A 13,186-nucleotide genomic window follows, 5' to 3' on the forward strand; every position below is an offset into this window, starting at 1 on the left:
GACATGTTTAAAATCGCAAGTATCTAAAATCTTATAATCACACAAATATTGACATATTTAAAATCATAAGTTTAATTTTTTTTTTCTTAAACTTCACGTGTTGGATCAAATAATACCAAACAAATTGAAATGAAAATAGGCAAGAATTACCAGATGTTTTTTGTTAGTGTAAGATATTGAAGATTCTATCTATTAGACAAAAAATCATGTGACGTTTTTGTCTCTTTTGAAATTTGAATTGTCACTGAACTTGTTAGTATTACAAGAACAGCGGGAACCAATGATACTTTGATGACCCTGTGGACATTTAATTGCATCGTACAAAGGTAACAATTCTATGCATATATCACCAACAAAGGATGTGGTAAAATGATAAGTACTTCTTCATTCTTAATGAGAGGTCTCGTGTTCGAGTCTCCCAGAGTCGCTTTTGTTAGGATCGCTTTGCTCCCCAATGTGGGACCTCCTGGTGCGAATCCGAATTTAGTACAAGTTCCAAACACTGTGAAAAAACGTAAAAAGATTCTAGTCATATATCGAGTTGCTTGTGCCTTTGGTTATATATAATGCTTTAATATATGCCAAATATGACACTAACATTAATTATTGAAGAGATAATTACACCTTATGTTAATTAGGGTAACAAATGCTACTAAAATTGACTCATTTTTGTTAAATCTTACAAAAAATGACCCACTCCCCCCTCCACCTCCCCATCTCTCTCCACCCACTCTCTCCTTCTCCCTATCTCTTCTTCCACCACACAAATTACTATCTCTTTAAGCTATTAGTACTAATTAACATAAATTCAAATTCCAACATTAAAATGGAAGAGCCCGTGCAGAGCATTGAAGAGCTAATCTGCATTTCTCTCTTACTGCATTCAACTCTTAACTCGATCACTATTCTTTCAATATAATGTGGGCACTGTACAATAATTATAATTCACAACATCAAAGTTTATAATTAGACATACAATTTAATTTCAGTAATTACTTTCTAATGAAATACATAAATATTAGCAACAATACTTGGAGTAATTCATTTTTTTTAAATACAAGCCAAGTACATGACAAAGCTCAATTTTGACATTTATAGAGTTCGAAGTTGTCTTTAAATTGATTCGAGGAGTTTGAATTTTTTGAATAGAATCTGTTGTTTGAAATAAAAATGTGATTATCCATTGATTTAACATGAACAAGAAACGGAAACTCCATAAGCAGCCATTGTTGAAGCTCGAAGCTTCAAAGTTTGAAATCGGGTTTCCATAAATAAGCTCCATTTGAAGTGTCTACTATTGCAAAAGATTGGGTACGTATTAAGGAACCTAAATCTGAAATTTAGGGTGATGTGGTGTAGCTTTTGAGGCATTTTGAATGGATTTGGTGCTTGGCTTCAAGGAAGAAGACGAAGTTAGTTTTTGTATAATAGTGTATAATAATGTATATGGGTATGAGTTATAATATTATATATGGGTGTATATGGGTTATAATATTGTAAATGGATGTATATGGGTATATGGGTTATAATATTGTATATGGGTGTTTATGTATATAGGCGTATAAATATGTATACACCTTCAAATACCTATATGCATAACGTAATTGTCTTTTGTATATAAAGTGTATAGTACTTTATAAAAGTGTTTTTGGGTTAAAGCTTTGCAATATAAGTTTTGGATTATTTTTTTGTAATGTAAGTGAGCAAATTGTATATTTATGAAATTTCCCCTTAATTTAATACATACTTGAACAAAACTTATATATACAAATATAAATAGTATCAAAGACTTCGGTTAAATTTAAAAAAAAAAAAAAAATTATAAGTCCGACACATTATGGTCCCATAAAGAGTCCATGCGGACACTTTATATGGTTCTTGAAATTGTCATTCCCACCCCAATTTCTCCACTTTTCTTTGTGGGGAATCAAAACACTCATCTTCTACTGCTTCTACACTTCTACTTCCAGTGAGAGATTTTTCCCAATATATTTTACTTCTTCAAAAAAGAACTCCTTTTTCTCTCTTGCAATTTTGTTAAAAAAAAAAAAAGAAAGAGAGGATCGGATAAAACTGAGAGTAGAGAAAGTACAGAAAGGAATTATATGTCTTTTGTGATCACAGGTGTAACTGATCTGGCTAGAGGTTCATATAAACTCTGGCCTTTTTGTTTGTTGCTTCAATTTTGCAAGCAAGCAAAGTGTCACTTACCCTCTTCTATGATTTTTAGACCAGAAAGGTACGATCTTGATCTTTCAATTTGTGTTTATAACCCATTTTTGCATGTCTTGGAGAATTCTTGTGTGATGAGAAATAGAAAATTTGTTTTTTTTTTCTGTGTATACTATATTCATCCAAAATAAAATTCTATATGATTTGACATACACGTGCAACGTACGTGCGGAGACATTAGTTATACCAAAGCTATTCATAGCAAACTGTCTTAAAAGACATTTTCTTATAATAAATAGGGAAATATCTCAATCGCTAAAGTCATAGATATTCATCAATCTTATAAATTATTTCGCTTTTCTCTTTGTTCATTGTATGATTTAAAATATCACCCGATTCTTTGACAATTTTCCTCCTCATGCGCGTTTCACCTGATCTTCATCAATGCACAAGATTAGAGATAATCTCATCACTCGAGTCTCCCGTTAGTTTCTCTCTCTCTTACATTGACGCAATTTGAATTATTATAAAAATAAAGTAAATAAAGAAGGTAAACATAGTATCATAAACTAAGAGTAAGATAAGCGTAATGCATAAATTACGAGGACGGTATGCGTTACGAAACCAAAACCTATTTCATGTCTATTATGTTTATTTAAAATTCTATCAATAATATGAATATTATTATAAAATAATGTAATATATGATTCGGAGTACACGTGCAACACACGTGCGGAGAAACTAATATTTAATAAGAATTAACTTTAAACTTTGCATTTTACTATAAATGAGACGCCTTTATAGTCATACAATTGTTATGACGTGTTTAAAATCAAAAGTATCAAAAGGTTTATAACCACGCAAATATTATGACATGCTTAAAATTATAACTTTAATATTTTTATTTTTTTCTTAAACTTCACGCGTTGTATCAAGCAATACCAACCAAATTGAAGTGGAAAAATACAAGAATTACCAGATATCTCTGTAAGTTTAAGATATCGAAAATTCTATCTATTAAATTTAGATAAAAAGTCACGTGACATTTTGTCTCTTTTGAAAATTGAATTGTCATAGAACTTATTAGGGTTACAAGCACAACGGGAAACAATGATGTTTTGATGACCCTGTGGGCATTCAATTTCATCGTACACGATTTTAAAATTAGTGTTCATTATAAAAATTTTAAATCCAATTTGAAGCTGAATTTCAAATTTTTATTGCTATTGTTCTTATTATAATTTTTGTTTGATTGGAATTATTATTATTTTTATCATACTCATGGTCATGATGGCATGGAGAGAGTTACTGACAAAAGAGTGTTCAACTTAACACTCTTCGCCGGAAATTATGCCGAGGACATATATAAATTGAATACTTTTCAATATCCTAATGTCATATATTTCATTTCTGCCCTATTTATTCATTATATATTTCTAAAATTAAATAAAGTTAGATCATTGGCAAGAATAAGAATGAACTTGCTAATTCATTTATGGAAGTGTATAATCGGGAGATTTTTACGTAAAATCATGGCATTTACAAAAACATACCAGTTTAGAAGTATTAAATCAAACATTTTCAGGATTTTTCTTGCCTTTTGTTCTTCCACCTCCATTGTATAAGTTGAAAGTCGATATTACTTGTTGAACAAGAAATGCCCAATACCAAAATTGACATCCATACGAACTTGTAAATTGTTTAGTTTTTTTGCTAGTCAAAAGTCATTTATCCTATATATTTTTTTTTTTACTGTTATAAGCAGTTAAAAATTATAAATTTTATCTTTTTAAATGATTAAATAGTTTTTTAAATTCAAATTATTTTGGAATAAACTTTAACAAAAGGGAGATAAGGTATTTAAATTGAAACAACACATTAGTGTTGTGACATCAACAAGAAGTATTTTATTGCTGTAACGTTTTCCGTGAAAACACACTCATTATTCACCGTCATTGTGTTTGAAATGGGGCGGTATTGCATTTCTTTGTTAAATGCGGAGTATAAACTTTTGTGCACATAAACTAATATATTCTGTACATTTAATTTGTTTGACACTATTTTTGTATTAGTACGTTCATAATTATATTTGAAAAATTAACTTCATCCTATTGTAGCCATACAATTATTATGATATTTTTAAAATCACAAGTATCAAAAATCACATAACCACACTTTTCTTAAACTTCAGGCTTTGGATCAAGCAATATCAAATAAATTGAAATGGAAAATGACAAGAATTATCGGACATCTTTGTCAGTTTGAGATATCGAATATCTATCAATTAAAATTCAGACGACAGGACAAAATTCACCTTACATTTTTGTCGCTTCCGGAATTTGAATTCTCGCGGAACTTATTAGTATTACAAAAACAGCAGTAAACAATGATACTTTGATGACCTTGTGGCTTTCAATTGCACTGTACCATGGTAACAATTCTATGCAAATATCAATAGAGTTGCTTGTGGCCTTGGTTATATCATAAATTACGAGGAAGATAAGCGTAATAACATATATTACGAGGAAGGCAAGCGTTACGAAACCAAATATATTTCATATATGTTGTATTTATTCAAAATAATATACTGAATGATTCGGCATAGACGTGCAACACACGTCCGGAGATATTATTTATGCAAAAACTATTCATAGCTAACCGTTTTAAACGACATATTTCTATAATAAATAGGGAACAACCTCAATCATTTAAAGTCATAGATATTCATCAATCTTAGAGATTATTTTTCCTTTCTAGTTGTTTATTGTATCAGATTTAAAAAATATCACCCGATTCTTTGACCATTTTTCTGCTCACGCGCTTTTCGCGTGATCTTCATCAATGCACAAGATTTAGATAATCTCATAAACCAAATCTTCCATTAATTTTCTCTCTCTTACACTGACGCAATTTCAATTATTATAAAAATATAATAAAATAAAGAAGGTAAATATAATATCGTAAACTATGAGGAAGATAAATTTAATATCATAAGTTACAAGGAAGGTAAGCGTTACGAAACCAAAGCCAATTTCATGTATATTATATCTATTCAAAATTTTATTTTAACAATACTAATATTATAACAAAATTATGTACTATATGATTCGGCGTATACGTGCAATGCACATGCGGAGACACTAGTATTTACAAATAATTTACTTTAAACTTTTCATTTCACTGTAAATGAAAAACTTTTATAGTCATACAATTGTTATGACATGTTTAAAATCACAAGTATCAAAAGTCTTATAATCACGCAAGTATTATGACATATTTAAAATGATAAGTTTTAATTTTTTTTTTCTTTCATAAAATTCACTTGTTGGATCAAGCAATACCGAACAAATTTAAAAGAAAAAACACAAGAATTACCAGATGATTTTGTCAATGTAAGATATCGAATATTCTATCTATTAAAATTTAGACAAAAAATCAAGTGACATTTTTGTCTCTTCTGATATTTGAAGTGTCACTGAATTTGTTAGTATTACAAGAACAACAGAAACAATGATACTTTGATGACCTTGTGGACACTCAATTGCATCGTACAAAGGTAACAATTCTATGCATATATCACCAACAAAGGTTGAGGTAGAGTGATAAGTACTTTTTCATCCTTAACGAGAGGTGCTAAGTTCGAGTCTCTCTAGGTATAGAGTCGCCTTTGTTAGGGAGCGTTTTGCTCCCCAATGTGGGACATCCTGGTACGAATCCGAATTTAGTACAAATTTCGAACACCATGTGGGAAAATGTAAAAAAATTTAGTCATATATTGAGTTGCTTGTACCTTTGGTTATAATGCTTGAAAATATGCCAAATATAGTAGTGACATTAATTTAATACATACTTGTTAGAAAATACAAATTAATTACACTAAACGTGTGATAAAAAAATGACAAACAATATTTGATTTTTGACCAGTCAATAAATTGTCTCTCCAACTATGAAAAAATATGATATTTACAAGCCAATAGCTCCTCGAATACATGTTTGTCAATTTAAAATGCATGCTGATTCAAGTTCCAAACACAACATTAACAATAATTTACCCAGCGCATATGGAATTAAGATAATTTTTTTTTTTTTTGCGCAATATTCATGAAGTAGTAATAACTAATTCACCAACCGCATATGGAATTAAGTAAAATTAAGAGAAATAAATAAAATCCCCTGTTAACTTGTCCCAAAAACTCAGTTTATTTAACTTTATGAGTGTATATATACCCCCTAAACAACTTTAAAGTGAAGTAATAACACCTTGAATGGTTGACGCGGCAAATAAAAAAATCTCAGCGCGTAAATACAAAAAATTGAAGAGAAAAAATAAGTGGGCCCCACTTTGTCTTCTTTGTTCCATCCCTTCTTCTTCCTGCGCACCCCAACCCGCACCCCGCCACCCACCCACTCCCCACACACACAACCCACCTTCTTCTTGTTCATCTGTTTCCTTTCTTCACCCCCAGTTTTGTTTTTACTATCTTTTAGCCAATTTAAAGTAGTAGTAGTAGTGTGAATTTAAAGAGAAATAGGACAAACGAGTTTCCGGCATAATATCACAAAAAATCAGAGCAATGTTTATGATAATGTCCAAATTCACTCCTCAAAGAAAAAGTGTACACGGTCGAATGTAATATAATTACCCAACTATGAGTCGGGGTCGATCCCATAGGGAACAATATACTAGGCGATCTAAACAAGTAAGGAATTATCACCAACTACGCTAAGCCAAACACTTTTTAAATATTTGATTTTTGTTTTAACAACTAACAAAGATAAAACTAACTAGAAAACGGATAAAATGATCAATGACCACAAGTATGGATACAAAGGAAATTACACTCAAGTAACGATCCAATGCATTTCACAATTTTACAACTATGAGTGAGTTTATGCTAATTAGATAATGATTTCTAAAGTCTCTCGACCAAATTGATGAATCTCATTGCTAAGCTTTCTCAAACCTTAGAATTTGGAAAATATGAACAACCAATATAATCTCAAGTAACTTTTCTATTTCTAGCTCAAGTTATTAGATGGGTTTTAAAGCCCCAAATTCTTGTTAATTAATCTTTCCTAACCTTAATCTTCCTCTCTCGAGCTCAATTGAAGTAAATGGGCGGGTCTTAGGGTTAGTTAATCCCTTAATAAACATTAAAGAACAAGATTAATTAAAACAACATTAACTCACTTCATTAGCAATAAAAATCATTCAATACACAAGCAAAACAAGAGTTTCAATCCAACTTTACTCATGGAATATTTCCATACTACACACTTAGATATTCAATACATAACAAGGAATTGAAGAAATGAGTAAAAGAATAAGAAATTTATCATCTAAGTCTTCAAATTTTCTCTTCCAAAGTGTGAGTTAATGAACCCTAGTCTCCAAAACTTGTGTTGAAAATGGCCAAAGATGAAAAATGATACCTTCAAGTCTTACTTTTGTAGTCCCAAAATTTTCCCACTCAAAATTAGACCAAAACAGCTCCTGATTTTTGTTTTTTGCACATCTCTCCCATTTTTGCATAACTGTCCGCTTTTTGTAAAACTGTCCAGTTTTTGTCATTTCTTCAATTTGGCCTCTTTTTGATTTATTTTTCACTTGGTTTCTTGCAAAGCTCTTCTCAATCATATGAACCTATAAAATGGAAGTAAATGACATTAAATGCACTATTTTTTCAATCAAAACATAACAACAATCTAAGACTAAAGAAGAAATAAGTTGGTAAAATACCAACTTATCGGTTTACAGGGTCAGTGGCGTCGCTTCAACGGCGGACGCCGGAGCGATGCCATAATAAAGCAAACATGTTGGCCTGAAATGGGGCAAATCAAAAGCGGGGCTGGTGGCTTCATTAATGGCTGAGATTCGTCGGAGATGGCATCTCTGGCGAGGCCTGGAAGTTACGAAGGAAAGCAAAGGGGCTGGGGTTGTTGTGGGTGTTGATCGGAGCTCAGAGAACGGGAAAGGGGAACTTGTGGAGCGTGGTAGTTGTGGTGTTTGGCTGGAGACAACGGAGTAACGGCCGCTTAAAGAACCTTCATGGAGTAAAACTCATCGGAGATAATAGGTAAAACGACAACATAGAAAAAAAATGACGCGGGGAAGAAAACACAAATGGAAAGTGAATACGACAACTTAGAAAAAAAATGACGTGGGGGGAGAAAAAAACAAATGGAAAGTGAATTTGTTTACTATATGACGCGTCATCGACGTGTTAGACCAGATGAAGCTCATGTGGCGCGCGTGTATATCACCTCCCAATTATGAAACCGGTATTGCATGTATAAAGTGATATTTTTAATTCACTTGAAAGCTGTTTAGGGGGTATATACACACTCTAAAGTTAAGTTGCTATATAAGTGAATTTTGGGACAAGTTAAGGGAGATTTTCATGTATTTTCTCTAAAATTAATTTAATATATACTTGTCAAAAAATACTAATTAATTACACTAAAACGTGTGATAAAAAATTGGCAAACAATATTTAATTTTTGACCAGCCAATAAATTGTCTCTTCAACTATGGAAAATATGATATTCACAAGCCAAAAGCTAATGGGCAATTCACAGGAATGCCCCTCATTAGGGGTGGTCTTTAATTTTTGGCCCTCAAATTGCTGGTCTTTAATTTTGCCCTTCGCGTAGAAATCTTGAGGTTCTGGGTTCGAACCCCCACTTCAGTATAAAAATAAAAATGATTTCACAAGACAAGGTAGACTTTTATGCCTTAAGGCTTAGTCATGTCTTAAGGTAACCCCTGCTAGAGACAGCATAAGTTGTCTTAAGGCATAACTAAAGTTATGCCGGATCCAGCATAGGTTGCCTTATAAGGCAAGCTTTTATTTATGCCTTAAGGCACCAAATGTCGGATCTGGCATAACTTTAGTTATGCCTTAAGGCAACTTATGCCGCATAAGACAGACTTTTCTCAAAGCCTTGCCTTGCGAAATTATTTTTATTTTTATGTCTGAGCAGGGGTTCGAACACAGAACCTCAGTATTTTCGGCCGCCTTTTCAAGCGCAGGGCAAAATTTAAAGACCACCAATTTGAGGGCCAGAATTTAAAGACCACCGCAAAAAAGGGGCAATCCGTGCAAAAAATTGAAAGCTAATACTCCCTCCTTCCCATAATAATTGTCACCTTAGCCAAGAACACGCATATTAAGAAACCAATAATGCAATGTGAAGTTTATCAAATTACTCCTATATAATAAAAATAAATTATTTTTACCTTTTGATTAGAGCATGCACAAGAAGTAAACCTTTTGACACTGGGAATCCAACAATATCAAGTTACTATGTGGCTTTTTCAATCATCATTTAGATATTACTTTATTATCTAAGGGTAGAATTAAAAAAAAAAAACTAGTCAATTTATGTCTTAATTTACACACACACACACACACACACACACACACACACACACACACACACACACACACACACACACACACACACACACACACACACACACACACACACACACACAAGGTGACACTTATTACACACAACACACACACACACACACACACACACACACATGACACTTATTATGGGCGGAGGGAGTACATGTTTGTCAATTAAAAATACATGCTGATTCAAATTCCAAACACAACATTAGCAATAATTTACCAAGCGCATATGGAATTAAGGTATCTTTTTGGCGCAATATTCATGAAATAGTAATAACTAATTTACTTAATATTCATGAAATAGTAATAACTAATTTACTTACTTTAAAAAAGATTTTACTCTGTTTTCTTTCCTTTTATCTAATAAATATAAATTCACCACGTGTTTCTTTTTCCTCCAAGAATCACCAAAGAAAAGAAGCAATAGAAATAAGGAAACGCCTGTTCTTCCCAAAAATAGGACGTTATTTCTCAAACATTAATTGAGCCAATTATAGAAACTTCACAAATTAGTAAAGAAATTTAATTCCATATAAAAGTTGAAAAGGCAAAAATTAAGCAAATACCATAAACATAGAAACTTTCAACCAGTAATAAAGTAAGAAAAGGAAAATTTTGAAAAATACAAGTCCAATTACAAATAGCAGTCACCTTTGTTTACATTTAAAAAAAATAAATACAAATAGTATCAAAGACTTTGGTTATATTAAATTAAATTAAAAAAAAACTACAGACCAACATATTATGGTCCCATAAAGAGTCCACGCGGACACTTTATATGGTTCTTGAAATTGTCATTCCCACCCCAATTTCTCCACTTTCTTTGGGGGGAAATAAAACAGACACATCTTCTACTGCTTCTACACTTCTACTTCCAGTGAGATTTTTTCCCAATATATTTACTTCTTCTAAAAGATCTTCTTTTTTGAAAATTTTTTCTTCTTTTTCTCTCTAGCAATTTTGTTAAAAAAAGAAGACAAAACAGAGAGTAGAGAAAGGACAGAAAAGAATTATATGTCTTGTGTGATCACAGGTGTAACTGATCTGGCTAGAGCTACATATAAACTCTGGCCTTTTTCATTCTTTGTTCAATTTTGTAGGCAAGAAAAGTGTCACTTACCTTCTTTCATGATTTTTTTGAGACCAGAAAGGTATGATCTTGATCTTTCAATTTGTGTTTACAACCCATTTTTGCATGTTTTGGAGAATTCTTGTGTGATGAGAAATAGAAAGTTTTTTTTTTTTTTTTTGCTCTGTATGATTTACATGATTTGTTTTGTTTGTACTTTTTCAAAGAAAAGATTTACATGATTTCTTGAAAGACATGGCATTTATGGGTTTATGGGTTTAAAGGGGGTTTTGTGTTTTTTTGTTTGCAGGACTTGTTCAAAGAAAAGCTTCTGCTTTTCTAATTTGGCTACAAAATTTCTTGGTTTTTCTTGGGACTGACAATTTTACCAGAAATTTTAGAATTCTTTGAGAGGGGTTTAGGGTTTATCTATTTTTTTCCCAAATTGTTCAACAGATGCCTTGGCTTAGTCCAGATATGACTAATAAGTTGGAAAAGAATGTTAAGAGGGAAAGGGTAAAAATGGATGGTCTCATTAATTCAGTGAGAAAAGTTAGGATCATATATGATGATCCTGATGCTACTGAATCTGAGAGTGAGGATGATCAGAATGTTTTTCGTGCAAATAAAAATGTCGTTAGTATCAAGCGTGTTGTTAAGGAAGTCGTTATTCCCGGTGCCTCGTGGGAGAAAAACTCCGAAAAATGTTATAAAGTTGATGACATTCGGATGAAAAATTCTTCCAAGAAGAATGTTGAAAATAAGAGGGTGCAGATAAAATCGTCGTCTTTGCCTAAAGGAGTTAGAATGAGGAAATGGGGAAAATATGCAGCGGAGATCAGAGACCCCTCACAAGGGAAAAGAATATGGCTCGGGACTTTTGACACCGTGGAAGGTGCTGCACGAGCATACGATGCAAAGAGGGCTGAGTTTGATAGAACGATTTTGTTAGAAAAGGGTAAAAATGTGAGTTCTGTTAGAGCTCCTCCTGAGTGTTCTATGGCAGCCTGTTCATCTCGTCCTACAAACGGGACGACCCATGGTTTGTACTCACACCCGTCCCCATCCTCGGTGCTAGATGTACCCACATCATCAGCTGCCCTGCTTGACATTCCAATGAAAGAGACGGGTCAAATGCCAGTTGTGGAAAAGCAATTGTTACGGCCTTCAGGTTGTCGAGATTTTAATTTGAGATTGGAAGATCAAATGCTTTGTGGCATTGTTAACAAGGGAGAACAGGGCATTTCAGGATTGATCGAAGATCCTTTAATAGAACAAGGCTCCATAAGCAATAGCCTTGTGGAGATGACTGCAGTCAATATCAAGAAGAAAAAGAAAGCCCGACAACCGACGATAAAAATTAGTAAATTTTTTACAAAGGGCAATGACCAGTCTATTCTTGGTGTATTAGACGATCCTCTCATCATGTCTCCTTCTATTAGTGCAGAGCTTAATAACTTGAACTTTGAGGAAAGTGCAGTTAAGGGGAATAACTTGAAACTTCTAGGCTTTGATGAGAATGCTCTATTTGATAAGGATTTAGCACAAACTTGTGATCCTTATACAGATTTTATAGGCCTGGACAGCAATCTTCTCTGCTGTGATGGTTTCGAGGAGTTTGTTTACGGCGTAAACGAAATTGTTGATGTTGGAGCTGCCACTTCACCAGAATTGGATGAAGTTGAGCTTAGATGGTTAAATGATGTTTTGTTACAAGATCAATTAGTTTCGTAAGTACGACGAGTAAGTTAAAAGACTGCTTGTAAAGTTGAAATTTGTGGGCAATGAGAGGGGTTTTTCTTGGGATTTTTGCTTTTTGCTCAAAAGATGTTCCCAGGATTTTTAACTCAAAATCCTCTAGTTCCCAACCCCGCTTTTTTTCCTACTCTATCTCCAATGAGGTGAAAAAGGAAGAGGAACTTATAGAATAGATGAAAAATTCTATTTGTGTTGTTAGCTATTGTTGCTATTGATGAGGCAATTGTGTATGCTAGATATGGTCCATTATGCACTTATGTTTGTGGCTTCTTGATTTCATGTGGAGAATCTGAAGGTGAAAGGTAGAGCCCCTTGTTTTGCTTTTTCTTTGCCTTTTTCTTTTGTCTTTCATTAGGGGACCTTTTTCATGCTTCCAGAAAAAAAAAATTAAAAAAAATCTACCAGAATATGTATTTTGTAGGCGGTAGAGCTTTTGCTTTCCCTCTAGGCTTTTTTAGTTGTGGGTGGTGGAAATTGTGGCACGACCTGAATTGAATTACTTTGATGCTATAAATATTTTCTGAAAATGATGGATATCTACCATGTTTACAAAGAAAATGAAGTAGTAGAATTATCAAAAGTGGAAAAGAATCACCTAGTGGAGGTTGACACAGGCTGCTGTTGCATTGGAAGAAGGTCATATACTCGTATTATTCTTAACTCATAAATGTCGTTAAAAGCACATAAAGTAATTCAAGTCTACGGATTGAATTTTTAAAATTTTAACTGCCATATCCGGCAAACAATTAACGTCCAATTCATCCGT

At 32.8% G+C, this 13,186-nt stretch overlaps 1 protein-coding gene across 1 annotated transcript; it reads left to right on the top strand.

Annotated features, from left to right (window-relative positions):
* Positions 1-10,050: 10,050 nt before the first annotated feature.
* On the top strand, positions 10,051-12,699 carry LOC132055514 (uncharacterized). Its single transcript, XM_059447381.1, has 2 exons — positions 10,051-10,744; positions 10,973-12,699. Exon 2 carries the CDS (start codon positions 11,119-11,121, stop codon positions 12,394-12,396), a length of 1,278 nt encoding a protein of 425 aa, XP_059303364.1. The 5' UTR covers positions 10,051-10,744; positions 10,973-11,118; the 3' UTR covers positions 12,397-12,699.
* The last annotated feature ends 487 nt before the right edge of the window (positions 12,700-13,186 follow it).

The sequence above is a fragment of the Lycium ferocissimum genome, chromosome 5 (genome assembly GCF_029784015.1).
Source record: "Lycium ferocissimum isolate CSIRO_LF1 chromosome 5, AGI_CSIRO_Lferr_CH_V1, whole genome shotgun sequence".
In the NCBI taxonomy this organism is placed as follows: domain Eukaryota; kingdom Viridiplantae; phylum Streptophyta; class Magnoliopsida; order Solanales; family Solanaceae; genus Lycium; species Lycium ferocissimum.

What these genes read in the sequence shown, in the direction of transcription:
- LOC132055514 (XM_059447381.1), top strand. Translation starts at nt 11,119, where the DNA reads ATGCCTTGGCTTAGTCCAGATATGACTAATAAGTTGGAAAAGAATGTT.